This window comes from the organism of the source record quoted next, unplaced genomic scaffold (genome assembly GCF_019419815.1).
Source record: "Pyrus x bretschneideri cultivar Hongxiangsu unplaced genomic scaffold, Pyrus_bretschneideri_v1 Contig14, whole genome shotgun sequence".
In the NCBI taxonomy this organism is placed as follows: Eukaryota; Viridiplantae; Streptophyta; class Magnoliopsida; order Rosales; family Rosaceae; genus Pyrus; species Pyrus x bretschneideri.
In genome coordinates, this window is record NW_025999435.1 from 525,871 (window position 1) to 546,714 (window position 20,844).

A 20,844-nucleotide genomic window follows, 5' to 3' on the forward strand; every position below is an offset into this window, starting at 1 on the left:
GTTATCATTATATGCCTATGTGAAATTTTTGACATTTCCTATGAAGATGGTCTTACGTGACTAACCAAAATTTGCGAAAAGTAAAAAATTAAAATAAAAGCAGGCCAAGGCGTTCATCGAAATCCTAATTCTTCCAGGTTCAGCGTGTGTAGGCGCCTTGTTTATTGATCCGGAAATAGTATGGGCCTGAGACTGGGCCGGGCTGTTACCCTCGCAGCCCAGATGTCAAACGTACACCCGCCAGCAGCGGATGGAACCCGCATCCTATATAAACTTCCTTTATAAACCACACTTACACAAAACCCTAACTCTTGCACTCATTTCTTGCTTCAGAGCCGCATTAGGGTTTCAGAGAGAGAGAGAGGAGAGCTCGAGAACAATGGTGTCTGGTTCAGGTATCTGCGCAAAGCGCGTTGTGGTGGATGCCCGCCACCACATGCTCGGCCGCCTGTCGTCGATCCTCGCCAAGGAGCTGCTTAATGGCCAGAAGGTAGTGGTTGTTCGCGCGGAGGAGATCTGTATCTCCGGTGGGCTGGTGAGGCAGAAGATGAAGTACATGAGGTTCTTGCGTAAGCGCATGAACACCAAGCCTTCTCATGGTCCTATCCACTTCCGCGCCCCTGCTAAGATCCTCTGGCGCACCATCCGTGGGTACGTCGTCTTTTCTCTGTTATTCTTCACCGATTTATTGATTTATGCATGTTTAAATGAGGTTAACCTGGTGTGTTTCTCTTGGTTTAATTGATTAGGTTACATTCTCTTATGTAAAGTAATGGAACTTATGAAACCCATGTGGGGATTTTGTTAGTTTTTATTGTTGGGTTTTTGGTTGATGATGGAAATTGATTGTTTTAATTCAGTAGGAGCTGTAAAGTTTTGTTTTTGTTCTATTTTATAGTATTTTTTTTTCTGGATTTAGTTAAAGAGTTATGTAGTTCTTTGTTAGGAATAAAGAATGTTCTTGCTTTCTGATTTGTTCTACTGCTTGAGAGAGGTTTTTTTTTTTTTTTTTTATTGGTAAATATGTTGAATTAGTTTTGTTATTACTTTGTTTTCCAGGATGATTCCCCATAAGACTAAGCGTGGTGCTGCTGCACTTGCTCGTTTGAAGGCATATGAGGGTATTCCACCTCCATATGACAAGGTTAAGAGGATGGTCATTCCTGATGCACTCAAGTAAGCATTTTGACACAATGTTTTTAATTTGCTAATTTCCTTCCTTGTTGTTTTAGATTGTTTTGTTTTTCATGACTTGAATGTTTATTGTTTTAACATTTGGGAATCTTCAGGGTCTTGAGGCTCCAAGCAGGACACAAGTACTGTTTGTTGGGCAAGCTTTCTTCTGAGGTTGGATGGAACCACTACGAGACCATCAAGGTGAGAATATCATGCTTTCCTTGTTTGCTTTTACTGAGTCTTTTGTGTCCTTGTGCTGAGAGTTTCTCTGCAATGGTTTGGGTAAAGGATCAAGTTTTCTCTTTTAGTTCAAAGTAGTATACCCATTATTTCCTATTGAGTCAGATTGCAGTCTTAGTTGAGTACAATGTAGTTTCCGTGGTTTATGTATTTTCTCCCTCTTACATGCACAATGTTGTTTGCACTTTTGTTTTCATGATTTGGAAAACGGTTGCTATATGCTTCATGTTGCATGTCTGAGTGGTGGAGTCGACTAACTATTATTGTACTATAGTAGTAAAAGGCACTCCTTTTGCTTTCTATCTTTATTAATCACTTGTATTGGTCTTTACTTTATGTTTTCTAAAGCTATGATCGGGTGAGGGATCTCGAAGTCTCAATTAAGGAATTTATCACAAAATATTAGATGGGGGGTGATTACAAAATGCCCTCCTTGACCATTACAAAGGCATATGAGGGGAATTTGCAAATCCGACTTGGAAGGTGTCATTTGCAAATCCCTCTTATGTTCCTTTGTAAGTATCATACAGGGCAATATCTTAATCCCGTCTATGAACCTTTTGTGTTCCATTCTTTACTTTGTCTCAATCCCTTGGAAATTGGCAATTTCTCACCCAAACATAGCATAAGTTCTAGTTATGTAGTTGATTATATTCGTTCGTATTGTCAATTGTTTATTATTCCTCTGATTTGATCCCCATGTATACTAACACTTGTACTGAAAATTTGGAGTCTCACACTTTATATTAGCACTTGATTTTTTGTATTCTATGTGGTCTTGTGGTTTATCTTAGTTAGGTCTAGTACTTTCTGTGTTTGTATTATTGCCATCACCAGAGCATAAATTCAATATGCGTCCATGGATCTCATATGCATGTTTTTTTATCTTTGTGAAAGCGCTCTCATTATGCAATGGAGGAGCACGAAGTTTCCTGCATTTATTTTACTCTCTTGTGCCTACTAATGTTAAACTACTGAATTTGTGGCGTGCAGGAGCTTGAGAACAAGAGAAAGGAGAGAGCCCAGGTTGCTTATGAGAGGAAGAAACAGTTGAACAAACTGAGGGTGAAAGCAGAAAAGGTTGCTGAGGAGAAACTAGGACCCCAGCTTGAGATCATTGCCCCCATTAAATATTGATGAGTAGAATTTTTTGTTTTAAGATGATAATGTTGTTGACGATTGAGTTGCGGAGTTCAATTTTGTTCGTGTTATGACACTTCGTTGTTTGCTCTAATAGCTTAAGCATTTGCGTAGTTGTTTCTGATACATATCTTTCACTTGTTTGGGATTTGGTATTCATGAAGTGGCTAAATCACTCTTTTATGAATTCGGTTCTTTTGCTTTTGAAATTACAAGAACACATTTGAAATTGACACGAATCTCCCTATCAACATTTAAGTTTAACACCTGATTTAGTAATCAACCCTGAATAATGGTTATGAGTGCGAAGTTAGAGTAGGGGTGATCTTTGGTATATCCGGATCGGAAACAATTGGGATACATGTCAATGTTGAGTTCTCCTAAGATTTTGTTCCTGCAATTGGACAATGCCATCTCAAAGCGGTTTTTACCATATATCTAGTTCGATGTGTTTTTTCAATGAACTTTGTGCCAGCAAACAAGAAATTAAAGTTATGTATGCTAGTTCTATGTGTGTTTTGTCAGCAACCAAGAAATTAAAGATATACATTAGCAAGGCCACAATAAAATTTTGACAGTAAAAACTCTGGACAAATTTCATGCATAGTTGATTTGGCAAAATTTCATTTACATGAAAGCAAACATCGTTAGCCTAATTGACGAACACCCTGAAAAGGGGGAGGTGTCTACCAAGGGCCTGTTATGCTTAAGTCAGAAAAGTAGCACAAAGAAAAGAGAACTTGAAAGAATAAGGACTTCTTAGTACTAAGTGACTTCCTGTTTTCTCCAATTGACTTAGCTATTTATATGGAAAAAAACCCTAGCAGGTAGCTGGGAAGGGAAGTTGTAGAGCATACCAGGTAGTCTTTGATGACGTAGGCTAGCCCTATAGTCCTGCCATCTAGTATTCTTGAAGATCCTGTTGGTAAGAGCACAAGTGCACTGGACACCCAAGGAGAGACTCCGGAGAGTCAGTGCCCTGCCATCATTAGATTGAGTGTGGCCCAATGGCAGGACATATTTTGGGTAGCCTGGAGAGCCCATAATATGTGCCATGGGCGGCTAGGAGAGCCCATGGTGCGTTTTGGCATAAAATCTCAATTACCTTAGGGCAAACTACATCTTATTCACTTAAGATAATTTTGTGGTCTACTCATGATGTCAAGGGTACAATATTGAGCATATAGTATGTGTTTTTCTCCTATTAAATATGGTTAATTTATGTCTCCAGAAAACACATCATTAGAATGTCCGACATAAATTTTAAGTAGCTTATGGCATTGAGAAATTGAGAAGAAAAACAGGTTTCATAATAGTCTTTGTAAAAACTTCTGAAAGGACTAACATCAGTGATGTGGTCATATTTTCATATATTATCATCATATATTCACTTTGAATTTTGTATACATTAATGGGTTAAATGCACTAATAATATTGTTTTGATCTTTAAGCATTTGATAGCAGAACAACATGAAAAAGGAGAAGAAAATGACAATTTTGGGTGTCTAGAGTAATTTCAATGGAGTAAGAGGCTAATTAATTGCACCAAGACATGCATTACAATAAGAAGATGAGACTACAACGGTTTTGGAAATCAAATGGACATGGGAATGCTATTTAATGGATTTTAGAGAGAACTTAATTACTAGTTTTATTATTTCCGTTTATTCTTCTTTCCCTTAATAGTGACTTAAGGTCCATTAGATAGGATTTTAGTGGGCATTTAATTGAATTTAGTAGGATGTATTTTCCTTCTTGCTATGGGTTTTATATAAGGAGGTAACTTCTCCTTATTAGGAGTCAGCCACTAAAACAAAAAATCATCGTATATTGGAGGAGAAGGTTGCGGCAAAGAGGAAGAAAGCTAGAGTTTTTTTTTTTTTTTTCCTTCTTTCTAGGGCTACGATGTAGTCTGATCATGTTAATTGCCCTGTGACATTGTTATTATCATGTTTTCTTCTTTATTGAGTAATTTTTCCTATACATAATGCTCTTGTTTTTTGTTTAGATGCTTGATCACCATCTAAGTTTTAGTTAAGTTGATTTGATGCAAGTTATAATAGATTATAGATGTCATACTTCACTTAGATTTAGCTTCTTGCAATTGATACCATAAACACCTATTTGTAGATGCCATGCAATTAGGGTTTGTGTGATTTTTCCAAGGATTTCCATAGAGCTTAATGGGTTCTTACTTGTTTAAATTCATCTAGATGCCATAGAAGGTTAACATGTACGGATACTTTTGATGCAACCAGATGCCATGACCGTTGAATAATTAGGGAAAATCGATCATCAATATCGGAGAACTACTTGAGCATAACATACTAAGGGAATTAAGTAGAATTGCTTACGGTGAATTCAGATGCCCTAGGTCTTCTTTTCTTATGTTTTCAATTTATTAATGCATTTTATTTTCAAGTTTTGTTTAATTTCACTTTAAGTCAAAATGTCATATATTTTCTATTAAAGCTTCTCCATTATAATTTGTTTCAATATAGTTAATAACATTTTTAGAATCAATTCCATGTATGTGGAAAGATATCCGTGCTTCAAAGTAATACCATCATCTGATTCGTATACTTGTGAACACTAAAATTCGAGACTTGATGAGGTGAATTTTGGTTATCTAATTTTCGCAACAATCAATGACTTTATAATTCAATTATTTTCACATAAAAACCTTATGTCATAATTAAAAAATAAACAAAATAGCATAGCGTCTTTAAACTCTATGCTATTTACGCGGTAGTTGGCTGCACTTGATTTTGAAGAACCTCCGGACTTAGTTAGGTATATGTTGTTTGACAATTGTATCTTTTAGTTGCATCCATATTTAGGATTGTTGGGTGTTTGGTTTTCTTCCACACGCGCAGCCACGCTCCACACATGCAATTTTTGTAGAGTACATGCTCCACCATTGGAAACAAACTATTTAATAAATCAAATAAAAATCACGAACATGAAATACGTGAGAAGTTAAAAACAACATGTTTATCATTTTCTCTTTTTTATTTCGTGCTATCCTTCACATCATCACTTGTTAGAAAAGGAGAATATGTTTTGGAGGCCTTAATATGCCAAAGCAAGGGTTGACACTTGACATTAAGTAGTAGTAGTTTTTTTTATAATCTTTTTTCTAGGGTGGAAAAATAACAGATATGGAACCCTTGGAGGAATGGAGAGCAGTTATTGAAATTATAACAGAAAATAACTGTATAATTACTTATTAGTGTTAGGTTGACAAACATTTTGGACCAAATTTACAAATTATATAATGTGTCATCAATAAAAAATAAGCACGTTAATTAGCATTGAGGGTTGTGGACTGGATGGGATCGGACCTTAGGAAATGATTGGATTGGTAGAGATATATAAGGCATGACTTGTAACTCATGTATAAGAATATGTTAGATAATCTTTTTATTGTGGATTCATAATGCATTATGTCCATCTTACATTTTGACACAACAAACAATAGATTCGACTCAAGTCCATTTTAATTGATAATAACCTATCACTAACAAGCCCACCAAACAGGCCCTACATAATAATCTAATTATCAAAAACCACGTCATATAATATACAAAGTATAGTTTAAGACTTAAGTAGATGGTCTCTCTAACATTACCTATTACTTATTTTAAAAGAAAATGGTCATAAAGTTTTCAAACACTAATATTATTTTAACAAATTTGTAGCAATTAGCACTTCAATTGGTAGGTAAGGCTCACAACCAACAATTATAGGTCAAAAACTTGGTTTACCAAATTTATTCAAAACTTACCTACCACACTTTGATATAGTGCGTTTTCATCCTACAAAATAACAAAAATTCTAGATTGTTCGACTCATTTGAGGAAGAAACTCGGAGAGTAGCCAAATGTCCTTCTCAGATGTTTTTGCTTGAGAAGGTGGAAAATGTAAGGACTTGATGATTTTCAACCTCAATTTTGATGGCCACAAAGAATTTTGTTAGAGCATACTTGTGCTTAATTTTTTTAAAAAGCACGATAGAATATTACCATATTAAAATAAGAATAAATTAGGTTTCAGTCTCTAGTTAATAACGAGCATTGACTAAAATCTTATTGATTTCAATTTGTGACCAAAGTTCTTGACTTTTTTCACACTAGACTTCATAATAAATTTTGAGAAATGTTAAGCGGGCTCTTGCGAAAGTGAGATTTTTCATGAACTTTCTGACACATCACAGTTTAATGTCAATTCTCATATTAACATTATGAAACATTGTGCGAAAAAAAATATAAGGAGATAAAATGTCCATAGGAGTTTCACTTTTGAAAGAGTCTTCTTAACTTTTCTCATAATTTTTTTTACACGACAACAATTTTTATTGGGTATTGGAAATAATATTTATTCATTCGTTTATTTATAGAATTGTTGAAAAGTTGTTTATTGTAAGTTTCTCAAAATTTTGAGCGACTTATTCTTAACTAATCAACAAGATTATCTAATTTTTATTTTTATTTAAAAAAAAAAAAAAAGATTATTTTCATCTTCAAACGCTACCCAAATATGCTATGAGTTTTTTTTTTTTTTCTTTGGTCAAATAATAAATTTGTTAAATGAAATGTAGATTAAGGAGTCGATGGATCTCAAACTTACGCCGTAATACAAGGTAAAACTACTCTACACCACTGTAGTAAAGAACCACTTGTGCTATGGGGTTTAGCAGCCACAAAACTTTAGAATCAAGGTCATCCACTGGAGGAAGTCTCGTCGTTTTCTTTCAAGCTCACTTTTGTTTGCAACTTTATTTTATCGCTCATCCTACATATATCAAAATTGTACTCATGAATCACTATCCATGGCTTATATCCCCATATATTATTATTGGTACATTATTTTTCAGTTGCCGCAGTTTATGCATCATACTTACATATGTATATTCTTTTTCGTTGATTTGAAAATGTATCCATAAGTTTATTAGAAAAATTTTATTAATTTTATTAAGCATAATATCTATTTATTATTATTATTATATTATTATTATTATTATCCTTTTTTTGAAGAATGTACCCATGTTTTTTGTTTGAAGAATCAACCAAATGCCTTGTGGTACATTATTTTTTTGGTTGATTTAATGAATGTACCCATAGTTATTTTTATATGTAAACATGATTTTCTACTAATTTTGAATTTTCTTTCCATAAGGTGGGGAGTATAATTTTTATTTTTGAATAATTTTAATCCCAAAATCATGGGTTTTATTTAAAATATCATTAATATAGGCAACTACAAATTCCAATTTTAAAAATAAAATAACTGACATGGAAATACAATAGTACTAATAGTCAGGGACTTGGATCAAACACTAAAAGTAAATAAGATTTTAATAAAAAAACATTGGTAGTTAGAGACCACATCCAAGTCTCCTAAGACATACAATGGAGACGGCTTCAATCACAAAAATGTTTTTGTCAAAGTTTTCAACCATGTCTAAGGAAAAAAAGTGTACATGCACCAAACAGATCAGTTATACCTATTCTCAAGAAGTAAGTTGAAAACTACATCAGGTAGTTATTCAAACCAATTAATCATTTGTGAACTTGTTAAACCATATCTAACCGATCTATACGCAACTCCATTTGCGCCTCTTGTGACATGAATTGGTTTGATTGAGTTGGCTAGAGTAATGTGTTATTTCTACACTCAAGTTCGAATATTTATCTTATAATTTAGATGATATTAGTGCATATAGTTTGTAAAAATGAGTCTCAAACCCACTTAATACAAATAATACGTTTTTGCATTTGAGCAAATTTTAATCCGGAAACAAAATATGCTAAGGTTTGGAAGGCTACTTTTTTTTTTCTTTCTTTCCTTTTCCTTTTGAACAAACGATATTATCTACACTGGTGGGCTTAGCCTCACAATGGGCTAGTAATAATGTGGTTTAAATTTGCTTTTGGCGAGAAAGCCTAAGACTTCTTACTTACAACTGAAGAGAAATATCACTAAATCGTAGTACTAAGTGGCAGGTTAGAAGGCTACTTAAACAAATCTAATAATTTTGTGTCAATATGTCAATCATATATTTGTTTTACCATTTTTGAGTTTGCAGTATCTTCCATCTTTAATTATGGGACGTGGCATGGCAGGCCTACCCCATAATAGGAAAGAAAAAAAAAAAAAATTTGCTCCTAAAATGTCTATAAGCAATATCTGAAATCATGGGATTTTATTTTTATTTTCTTTCTATATATAGGCAAACTGTTATTCTTTTGATTTACCTTCTGTTTTGCATTATTCTTTTGATTTTCTTTCTATTTTGTAATATTTGTTTGTAGAGTTAATTGGAACTTTGGTCCTTCAACAAGAATATGTGAGAATCGGTTTCTAAATTTATTAAAATGTGCAGTAGTTGTCATTTCACGTGAAGCAAAGACTTATATACGCTTTCGTTAGAAGATACGACTATAAGAGGAGGGTTCAGAACAAAAAGGATAGAGAAAGGCTAGAGATGATAAGAAAATATATGGAGTATTAGAGCTAACGGAAGGTTTGGCGCAAAACCGAACATAACTACATTTTAAGATTCATACAGCTAATTTCACTTAACAGAATAAGGCTTAGTTGGTGTTGTTGTTACTTTTATGTTACCTTCTTTTGTCGATTTTCTGGATCTTCTAATTTCTGCAACAAAACATGTCCGTACTACCGTACACTTTGATGTAGCCTGAAGATACATTTTTTTCCCTTTATAATTCTTTAGAAAATACGTAGGAAAGGAAATAAAATAAAATAATAAATTTATGATTATTATGGTACATTCTATTGTTGAGAGACCTTTGACTTTCCTACATTCCCTCCAAATCCCACTCTCTCTCAATGGCATGCTTTAAATACAACCACATCAATGCACCAAGCAAAAATTGAAAACCCCATTTCTTTTCTGTTCTCTCCCCTCTCTTCTTCTCCACACAGCCAGATATATATATATATATATAGAGAGAGAGAGAGAGAGAGAGAGAGAGAGAGAGATACAGAGAGAGAATATAGCAGAGCCCATTTCTTTTGTGCTCTGCTGTTCCCCTCTCTTCTTCTCAACTGAGACAGATATATATATATATATAGAGAGAGAGAGAGAGAGAGAGAGAGAGAGACACACACACACACACAAACACACACACGGAGAATATACACGAGCTTTATATATATACTGTTGATTTTCTGCTATTTTAATTTTCGTTAGGCTCAAAGATGTCGTCGTTTTTCCAGTGTGTTGCCCTAGTTTTAGTAGGTCTTGGATTATTTGGAGAAGCAGATGCCCAACTGTATAGAGTATACGGCAATAAGAAGATTGCTTATTACACCACCACAGTTGATAAATCCGGCCGTGGCGATTTCACCTCCATACAATCTGCCATCGATGCTGTTCCTAAAAACAACCGGCACTGGGTTTCTATCAAGATCAAGGCTGGCACGTATAGGTATTTTCATTTTCTTTTTCAACTTTTAAAAATCACTGATTATAAAAAGAGAAGTGATTTCGACACCATTTTTTCCGTTCATCAACACACCATTGTTTATATGTGGGATTTAGACGGAACAGATTAAGGAAGAATAAAGGGACAAAACCACATAAATAAACACGAGTGTACATACAAATGAATTAAAAAAAAAAGAAAGTGTTGAAATCATTTCTCCATTATCTAAATTTCTTCGATTGTTGTAATTTTTCGTGTGTGTATATCGTATGAATAATATTGCAGGGAAAAAGTGACTATCCCGAGTGATAAGCCGTACATAATTCTCAAAGGAGAAAATAAGCGCAAAACACAGATTGTTTGGGATGATCATGACTCACTCGCACAAAGCCCTACTTTCGCCTCATTCGCTGATAATATCATTGCCAAATCCATCACCTTTGTGGTAATTATATTTAAATATATATATATATATATATATATATATATATAACCTCTAATTTGTTCTATTAATTTTATTTAATTAGATTTCTTCAATATTCAAATAATTATGTGCAGAATTCATACAACAATCCTGTGAATAGCAACCCTCAAATGCCGGCAGTTGCGGCGATGATAGCCGGTGACAAGTCGAAATTTTATCGATGTGGTTTCTTTGGGTTGCAAGACACTTTGTGGGATGTTACCGGTCGTCACTACTATAAGCTTTGCACCATCCAGGGTGCGGTTGATTTCATCCTCGGCAGTGGCCAATCCATTTTTGAGGTTACTTTTAATTACGTTACCCCTTAATTTCAAGGGAAAATTCAATTTTCATAAACATGCTTTCGCACATTAATAGCTAACAATCATCTACACTGTACAATACAGAGTCTTTTTGAGGGACCCAATTTATGACCTATACATAGAATTATGGACACACTGGTGAAAAAGTTGGGTCACATAGCACTAAGTTTATTAAAGACATAAAGGCACTCAATGACGATACATATTTGATTTAACTGTCAACGGTTAGCATTGAATATATGTAGTTATTCATGAAAAAATACACATATAACATCTATTTATCAAATAACAATCTATAGCACGTGATACGTTGTCAATATGTCATTACTATTTTGTTGAAAAAACATTAAATGGTGATTTTTTTTTTTTTTAATGTTCAACATGTGTAGAGATGTTCCATATCAGTTCTTGGTGCAGCTTTGGGACGTGGTGTGGCGGGTTTTATCACAGCACAGGGAAGAGACAGCCCAAAGGATCCCAATGGGTTTGTGTTCAAGGATTGCAAAGTGGTTGGTAATGGTTCAACCTTCTTGGGAAGGCCATGGAGAGGTTACTCAAGGGTCATATTCTACAATTCCAATTTCTCAGACGTCGTCGTTCCTGAGGGCTGGGCTCCTTGGAATATGGTTGGCCGCGAGTAAGACCTCTCACCCTTATTATATTAACACTAACTTTAGTCACATCCAATTTCACCAATTCTTTCATTTTCCTCAATGTAATCCTTTCAAAGCATCGAAGTTACTAAATTTGTTCACCAAATGATGTATTTGTACATTACAAATACCTTACTAGTTTGTGTTAAGTAATGTTTCTATTTGACTTAGATTTGAATCAAATAAACATTGTCATGCATGTTTTGCATGACCCATTTCCCATTGGTAATATTCACAAGAGTCACCAATAGATATTACGAGTGGTGAAATTTGAACAGAACCACACAATGAATAGGCCATAGTTTGGTATATGTCAAACTCGTCATTTTTAGGAAGCGAAAATGAGATATCATATTTACCAATAAAGAAGAAAACCACTAGAGTATAGTACTACCGACAAACATTCTTTTGGTCTTTAAATGTATACAACTTATTGTGATATGCAGGGAGCAATTGACGTACGCAGAGCAAGAGTGCTATGGACCAGGAGCCAACACTTCAAAGCGAGTGAGTTGGGAAAAGAAGCTTAGCAGTGATACAGTGCAGCAGTTTGCAAGCTTGGAATTTATTAATGCTGATGGATGGCTCAGTGACCAACCATTCTAAATCCATTTTATTTTAATTTTATTTAATTAAATTTCAGGAGAAGCATTATTGCCTGCAAGTCTTGTAAAACACTCAATTTCTCCATCGCATTCCAACATTTCGAAGATTGCTCGTGAAATTTCGTGTCAAATGTGTTCAATGTTCAAAGAATTGTTTGCTTGTCCCCATTTGGAATTGGAAGTGATTTATTCACTTTCTTCTATTTTAAAGTCAAGTTTCGACCTCTTCTTATTCATGTTGTACAAGTGCCAAAACAATCTTCATGTGAGAGTTGAAGCCTCAAATGGAGAATTGAGATTTTTTTTTTTTATTCAGATCATCGTTCAACGTTGCAGGATGTGATGAAGACCCAAGAAGATTCATAAAATAACAAATGTGGTAACACTGCAGTGAAGTTAGTTCATAAGCTGAAAGAAGATAACAAGTTTGGGATTATTCTGATCTTGAGCATGAATAGCAATATGAGCTCTCTCTTAGGACTGAAACAAAATAAATAGGGAAAGAAATCAAAAAAATAGAACAAAACTGGGAACTGTCAAGCTTTCATGAGATCCTCCGGATCTTAATATTTGAATTTCTCCTGGTATTCAGCATGAATAGCATAACCACAATGCGTCGAATCCATCTTCAAGTAAAAGCGATATCATCCCTTTAACTACTTCACCGAAGATTTGTAAAATATCTATTCATCAGAAGCAGAGAACCATTAAACTTTATTGCTTGTTACAGCATCAAATCTGACTTCAAAGTCTACCCCCTGTGGAACTCTGATCGTGCAGAATGCAGACGATTACACGTAAAAGACGACCTGCTGGTTCGTGAGCAAAGCTGCTCTCAGATGGGCAGAAAGACAATGAAGCCAACTCCAAACATTCTGGACCAGATACATTATTGTAAACAAAGTGGCCGCCAAAACTATCCATCTACTGGGTATTATGTGTTGGAACACTGAGATAAAATTTCGTATTCTTGAAGTCATCCAAGAGTGGATTGTATCCGTCCTTGGTTCTTGTCTTTGAGGGCAAGCCAAACTCTTCCATGAATGACGACGTATCAAGCTGCATCATTATGTAAATTTGATTAAGATAAATGCGGTGAGATTGCTGTTTATATGAACAGAGGTAACTATAAATCCAGCAGTAGGATGCATAGCATGTCTATAAGTGAGCAAGTCTTACAATTCCTCAAAAGTAATTATCCATTTCCAACACGTTCTTTTTATATTTCTTCTTTTTCATACATGATTCAAAAAGTTTGAATCAAAAGTTTATCCATGGTCCACCACATCCCGCTAAATCCCTGCCAGGATTTGGATAACCACATGCACTTTCTCAAAATTGAACATTGATATGTGAAGGGAAACTTGATTGCCCTGATCCCTAAACCATATATATTTTACCTAGGACCAAATGAGCTTGTGTCCTCATGAATTGTAATTTATCTTATAGCTTCCAGAAACGAAGGCTCCACATGAAAATTAGAATTGAACTCACCGTAATTGCTCGCCTCTTCTTCCCTTCCTTGGACGACTTATCTTTCTGAATTTTCAGCCATCCAGAACAGTAATGGTCAATACGTTCCAAAAGCCAAAATTCAGTGGGGAAAAATATATCAGCATCTCCCTGCAAACAAACCCAAGTAATTAGATTTTGCTTCATAAAAAGCCGGTTACCTTTAGAACTTGAGTAGTAGTAGCAGCAGCAGCAATCGTAATAGTAATGTGTTTGGATAAGGTGCCAAAGGATTTTGGCTAAACTAATTAGAATGCGCTACAAAACATTAGATAGAAGGATTGAAAATGCACTACACGAGCATTACGAAGCTACTAAACAAAGGATTCCCAAGATTTGCATTATTCTCCAAGTGCATTGCATCTTAGTCATTTCAAACACCTCTCCTAATGCCTTGTAGTGCATTTCTAACTAATTCAGCTAAATCCCTCAGTACTTGTAAATTCCCCATCTAAACACACCAAAGCAGAATATCCGAGGCCATTTATGGCAATTTGTACAACTATGACCCCTTTATTATGGTCTACAACCGTGACCCTTTATTATGGTCTACAACCATGACATGTCAAAATGAAATCAGAATTATACATACCCTAGCATCCAGATAACTGTTATAATCCGAGCTGCTGCCATCTTTCTGTACATAAAAAGGATCAAGGTGACAAACTAGTATAGGACGTTATGACAAAGTGTCAAAGAACATAAAAACTATGGAAATGTTCAGTTGTTATACCTTGGTTGAAACCAATGGAGCTCTTTCACCAAGTATTTTTACATCAGGTAGGTAACTAAAGTCTGAAGCAATTAAAGACATCTTTGGTAGCACTCCATGTAAAACTTCAAGCAGTTTCTGGATGTTCAAAGACAACATCATTGCCGCAAACTTGTTGGGTAATAAAATAAATAAAATAAAATGCCAAACAGTTCCTCACCAAGCAACCGGTTGGTAGCCAACATCTTCGAGGTTTTGGAAAGATTTTAGACCAAACGCCTTTTGCTTTCAGTATTGCACTGCTCTGAGAATCATGTTTTTTGTCTAAATCGATGATCTCCAGACATCTCTTAATTAATGAGTCTTGCAATGGCTTATACAATTCAGAAGGTGTTTTCCTATTAATAGCCAAAACCTTAATCAGTGAAACTGAGATCCTGCTCCCACAGTGAACAGTTCAATAAAAGACATGATGGAGTAGAAATGTATTTCAGTTGCTATAGAAGCTGATTTCAAAATATACTTTAGCAGAAATACAGCCACCTCTAATCCTGATATTGTATATTCTCACATACTGTGAAAGTATGCCCTGAAAGTCAATCATAAGATGACATCTTTCGGGATAATGCAAATGATTGGTAAAATTCGATCTAATCAATGGGCAAGATCACTAGCTAAGACTGTCTCGTTAATCATAATATGTCTAAATGAGTCCATGGACAATGGAATAACAGAAGAAGTAATCTAAAGAAGTTAGACCACTGAGAACTTCGTCTTCAGGCTTTATGGGCTCATTGGGCCCAAACCCATTGGGCTTAACTTATGACATAGCATAAAATAAGTGGCATTAGGCCGAAAGGGCCCAATCTCTATACATGGTCGATTCTTGAGGTGAGAGAGAGAGAGAGAGAGAGTGCCTAAACCCTTCTCTAAGCACTAATAGGGCCGGCCACTTAGTTGAGGAGGACACCAGTCCCTTTTCCTCTTCTAGGCTCATACATCCTTCATCTCATTCTTAGAGGTGTGGAGAAATTGGAGCCCATCTCCTTGGGTGGCTAAAAAGAACAAAAAGTGGAAGATCCTACTAGGAAGGTGCAAACTTGGGAGAGAACTTGGGAAAGGACTTGGGTGGGTCTACAAGCTAGATCCAAAGGTATAATTCCTCAAACCTTCATCTTTGTTTTAAATACTACACTAGACACAATAGAACTAGACCTATCAGCTATGCAATCTCGAAGGAGATTTAACTTGATGAACGACCTATCTATGCTTCCAATGTTATTTATGCCATGTATATTGATGCATTGTGCTGGCTACTTAGTCAAACTTGAAATCCTATGCCTAAAATCTCTAATATTTCCCTTCACATACTGTATTGGGAGCATCCTCTTTAACTCATTAGTACAGTTGCAAAGATATTCAATTACTTGTGTTGGAAACAAAATAAACTAAGTATTGCAAGTGACTCATTAGTTGCAATTCAATTTAGACGGACTTGATTGACAAATGAAATTATCTCCCTATCTCTTGCTCTCTGCCTTCTAAATCCTGATCTCCCCTTCTATTCTAGGTTTCTCTTTGGTCTATCAGTTTCTTCTCAGTCTTCTTGTTCTAATCCTTCTATTTCACTTATCTTGAATCCTGATTCTATTTCTCTTCTGGATCACCTTCCTAAATTCTAAATTATGTAACCAGTTCTACATCGACTTAACTTCCCTTCAGACTGGAGTGAGTAATTGAAATAAATTATAACGGAATATATAATACAGAGAGGCATGTACATTCCATTGCACAAAAAAGTAAAAAACTTCAGAGATTAAGTCCAGACTAACAATCACTTTAACAAAGCTGTTGCAAAAGAGATTCTTACTTATTTGGTTGACTAATTTTCGATAGAAATACAGCCAGATTTTATGGATCTGCAAGATGTTGCTTACCTATCCTGTTGCTTCTCTACCCATACTTCCATCCATGGGGAAACTTGATTTTCTGAATATATAAGATCATGCGGAAGATTATCAAGTACCTGTAAATATGAAGAGACAAAATTGATAGATTGTTGGACCATAAGTTTATTTACTGAAACTAGCCTACTGAAAAACTATTGAAACTTCCACATAAGAGTCCCTAGCGTCCAATAATATTACTCACTGTCCCTAGCGTCCAATAATATTCCACAATCACAATATCATTAGTGGTTTGTGCAGGCAAATGAGAAAGCCCGTCCATAAGAGATATCAGCAGTTAAGAAAGGTCCGCATTAAAAGATATCAGGGTTCACATATCAATGTCAAGGTAGAAGTCTTTACATCAATACATAATGGTATATTATGTCCCGTGTACGTGAGACAGAAAGCAAGGAAATAGTCCTCATGTTATAAAAGATTAACTTACAGGTATCTGATAGATACTGCTTAGTAATCTTATTAGCAACAACTTTTGATTTCAGATGTCCATTCACATTGCTTCATGTTTGACAATAATCTCATTGCATGCATCAAACTAGTCATACCATTAAACATGTTAAAATGAAAACCAATGAACTTCAGAGAAACTATTTCAAATTATCTACTACATCCTACTATTCTAAAGCACAATTACTGAGCAAAGGCATAATAAAGTCAATCCAGGACAGAACGTACCTCAAGCATTATTACCCAACATGGTTGGTGCTCCACATCTCCTATCAAATAATCAAACATATATGAAAATTAGCCACACACAACAGCTGCACTCTGCAAGTCTGTACATAGTAGAATCATCATCAAACAAGAAATCTTTGGGATAGCAAGCCCTAATGATAAATGAAATCCAGAGATGATGATTCCAGAAAAATTATTAGCAGTCGAGAAAGGAGGAGTTTTGGGGAGTTTATTGAAACAATTGAATTCATAATATGGTAAAGTAACTTCTCGTCAGGGAACTACTCCTTTGATGGGTCTCGCAATGGCATATTAAATGTTTATATCATGCAACATTACATACATAATGATCAAAGTACAAATATTTAAATATAGACAATGCTTAGTTCAATACAGGACAAAATGAAGACAATAAAATGTCAAAAGCCAAAGACACCATACCCCATCCACTCTGGTCGGTAGCATCACGACATTCTACTCGAAACTTTGATAAGTGACTACGGACTTCTCCAACAGTTTCTCGTTGTATCTCAGCCAGTGAGGGACTGACTTCAACTGAGCTATAGTTTTAAATGATTATGGTCAGCAAAAAATACACAAACGTATCAATGAGGATTGAAAAACTCACTCAACTAGTACCATATTAAATTGGTAAAAATGATCATCAACGACATACATGTAAGTCATATTGTTGTAAACTCTTGGGGGTGCATTCAGCATGATGTAATCCATGATTCCCTTTGCACAAGTTCCTGATCCACCACCAATTTCATATATCTGAGTGCACATTATAAAATGACATATTAAGTTGTACCCTTCATGTATTAGGCAAGTGGATGCATATGTAAAATATTTGAAGGAATGATTAATTTATCACCAAAATAAGAGTAACATATATGAAAAAAAATAAAATAAAAAAATAAAAGATCTGCCACCTAGAAACATAACAAAAAATTTTAAACTGTATAAGTTGCAAGCAAATTACTATGTCCTTCCTGCAACGCTAGATTGAAAACTATAAGCATTAACAGGACTTCATCTTGTAATTCAGAAACTGATAGAATCCCTGTGTCTTTTATTGAAATTGCTAATTCTAGCCGATTATTTATAAAACATTGGATAAATAAACTCATGATTTAAGTTTGGAAAAATTTTGCAACTTATCACATCCAGCCAAAAAGAAAAGCCATCACTCGATTTCTATTCCTGTAGTAAAAAGTAGACTAGGCAGCATCGAGGATATAACCTCACTTAGGTTCCTTTACATCTGAGATATCATCAATCTTTTCAAGTTGAGAGGAGTAAAGAAAATAGACTCTCGGGAATACACAGAAATTATAGATTTCACAATAAACATTCAATCTGACATCAAAAGAAAATTCTCCACTGATAGGTCCACCGGCTGATAACTAAGAAGAGGAACCTTACCCTTAGAGGAACTGAAAGGTTAGCGGTACGCATTATGGCTTCGGCAATCCCATGCGCATACCAAGGCTACAAGGAAAGTGAAATTTTGAAGTTGCAAAGCCATGCATTTAATGAAAAAGAAAAATACCAATCTGAGTGCAGCTTGGGTGGGAACTGGGAAGATATAAATCACTATCGAATATTACTTTGTGGTTACCTTAAAAATTAGGATTTGGGATTTTGAATGCAGAAAGCAAAGCGACAAGAGAGAGAGAGATAAAGATTACCTTAAAAATTTCCACAGGAGTAAACCAAGATACATCACTTTCTTTGTAAATTTTCTCCAAGTATTTCATATAAGCTTTCCTACCTGTAATATCAAAGATTTCAATATGTATACAATTTACAAGGGATGGTAACACAAGCAAGCTTACCTTATTATTACATAAAGGGGAAAGGTTCTGCAGGAAAAACGAGTGTTGTGTACCTTACCATAACTGCAAAGAAAGAATGGTTCTATCTATTTTTCCATAAGGGCTGGGGCACCTTTCATCGGCTGATATGTAATTGGTCCTAATCCTCCAAAGACTATTGCTTTATATTATTTGTAAACACGTGTTATTTATGTTAGTATCATTCAATCCAATAATAAAAATTCCATTCATTTCAGAAATTGGGAAAATAAAAGATTATTTATAGGAATATATTTTTTACCAAGTATTCGAGTGTCAATTCAGGTACAATTTCAGACCAAGTATTTGACAAATTTAGTCAAACAGGTGAAACAAGTAATATACTTTTTACCAATCTGCACTTTCTATTTATATTATTGCAAGTCATATTTGGGCAAATGATATTTCTTGCCCACCTTTTCAGCCAATTTAGATTAGCAGGTATGTCCAATACTAAAGAATAGGTTGATAACTATTTAAACCTAGAAAACTCAAAGAGCTCTGAACTCAACTGCTTGAGGATGGCCACATAAATCTCTGTTGAGTCCGTCGAGAACTAAATACTAAGAAAGATACAGGCAGCCAAGATGTTTACACCACCTACACCGAAATTAGTATTTCGACCTCATGCTTCAATAGCACCTTAAAAATCAAAATAAAAATACCTAACAAGCTCATAAGTATATTTCAGTGGAATGTGCCTTTCCTCATGTTGTCCTTTGTGCTACTACTATTACAACCTCGAAATCTTATCTTCCATGCGCCCATCTCAACATACTCAATTCAAATACACACGTGTTCATCTAACGTTGCACTCATGATGGAACTTATACCATACAAAGCATTACAAAATATTAGAGAAACAGTTAATAGGCATTTGGGTAATTTGACGGTTAGAAATTCCAAAATTATGTTTCGTGTTTAATTCACCCAACTCTAATCCTCTTCAATTGAAATACAGCTTCTTCTAATCACACCTATTTAGAAATATCGTTAGGTCGAATACAGCCCCAATACACGTTCCTTCCCATTATCATTCTTCCATCATAATTCATGCATAATCACAAAGATTCAAACCCACTAAAAATTTTACAAATTCATTCAGATATAATGACCGACGTGCTTTAAGTCTCTGAATTATGACATGAGTCTACAAATCGAACACATAAACTAGGCAAAAAATAGAAAACAAAATCAAAGTCTGATACAAAATTAAGGGTAGCTTAGATACCTTCGAGCTGATTGAACTTAATTGCTCCCTGAAGCACCCCAACCGATTTCGATCTTTGAGAGAAATACCCATGTTTCGGATCATATAATGCCGAATGAATGAAATCACGAACCTGCCCAATTGAATTCATAAACTTTTTTATCACAGCAGCAGACCCATACCCATTAACTTGAATTGCATAATGTAGAGATTACACACCGAAAAAATGACGCAGATTGTGAATGATTGCCTTACCAGAATCGGTTTGTCACCGACAACGTGAGTGGAGAAAAGGGCTTCAAATGGAGATGCCCACAGCTCACATGGCTTCACTGCAGAGACATTCACTTTACTGTGTTACTTAGAGAGACGCAAAGTTTAGAGAGAGAGAGAGAGAGAGAGAGAGTACCTCTGGGACGATTGTGGAAGAGCAGAGGAAGCCTTTGGGCATGAAGGGCGCGACGCAGCATCATAACCAGGTGATGGTTTTTGGGGAAGTCCGCTTAAACCCTTAAACCTCCAGGGCGATGGGAGTTTGGGCTTGGGGGTATCAAACGCAATACCGCTACCGTGTGGGTTTATTGACAATTCACAAATGACAAGTGCTGCCTCACATTTTTGAAACTATCATTTTGGTCGAGTTACGTTCATCCATGCCACCAGCACTAGACTTTAGTTGTACTTCTTTTCACGTGTAAGTTGGAATTTTAAGTTTTCAATTTTTTACTTACATGGAAGACGAATTATGTACTTAATTATTATGGTTCTTTTATAACATTCAAACACCACATATTAACACAATAAAAAACGTAAGATGAATAATCATATAGATCGTACATCATATATGACAAGTTT

The 20,844-nt window shown here is 35.1% G+C and overlaps 3 protein-coding genes across 6 annotated transcripts; 2 read left to right on the top strand and 1 right to left on the bottom strand.

Moving 5' to 3' along the window:
* The first annotated feature begins 288 nt into the window (after positions 1-288).
* On the top strand, positions 289-2,743 carry LOC103963505 (60S ribosomal protein L13a-4). Its single transcript, XM_009376325.3, has 4 exons — positions 289-651; positions 1,060-1,176; positions 1,290-1,377; positions 2,410-2,743. The coding sequence occupies exons 1-4, from the start codon at positions 380-382 to the stop codon at positions 2,551-2,553; spliced, it is 621 nt and encodes a 206-aa protein (XP_009374600.1). The 5' UTR covers positions 289-379; the 3' UTR covers positions 2,554-2,743.
* Positions 2,744-9,483: 6,740 nt separating this feature from the next.
* On the top strand, positions 9,484-12,286 carry LOC103963535 (probable pectinesterase 29). Its single transcript, XM_009376360.3, has 5 exons — positions 9,484-10,013; positions 10,296-10,455; positions 10,569-10,775; positions 11,186-11,433; positions 11,896-12,286. The coding sequence occupies exons 1-5, from the start codon at positions 9,784-9,786 to the stop codon at positions 12,053-12,055; spliced, it is 1,005 nt and encodes a 334-aa protein (XP_009374635.1). The 5' UTR covers positions 9,484-9,783; the 3' UTR covers positions 12,056-12,286.
* Positions 12,287-12,440: 154 nt separating this feature from the next.
* Positions 12,441-20,694, bottom strand: LOC103963504. 4 transcript variants are annotated; one of them, XM_048579555.1, is made up of 14 exons: positions 20,399-20,694; positions 20,245-20,321; positions 20,011-20,122; positions 18,615-18,697; positions 18,349-18,414; positions 17,597-17,697; positions 17,362-17,480; positions 16,921-16,958; positions 16,216-16,304; positions 14,499-14,715; positions 14,300-14,416; positions 14,159-14,203; positions 13,549-13,677; positions 12,441-13,113 (listed from the first exon to the last, which is right to left on the bottom strand). In XM_048579555.1, the coding sequence occupies exons 1-14, from the start codon at positions 20,460-20,462 to the stop codon at positions 12,979-12,981; spliced, it is 1,392 nt and encodes a 463-aa protein (XP_048435512.1). In that variant the 5' UTR covers positions 20,463-20,694; the 3' UTR covers positions 12,441-12,978. The 4 variants fall into 4 exon arrangements, with proteins under 4 accessions (XP_048435512.1, XP_048435513.1, XP_048435511.1 ...); XM_048579556.1 differs by having other exon boundaries at positions 14,499-14,676; positions 20,399-20,689; XM_048579554.1 differs by having other exon boundaries at positions 16,921-16,961; positions 20,399-20,689.
* Positions 20,695-20,844: the final 150 nt, after the last annotated feature.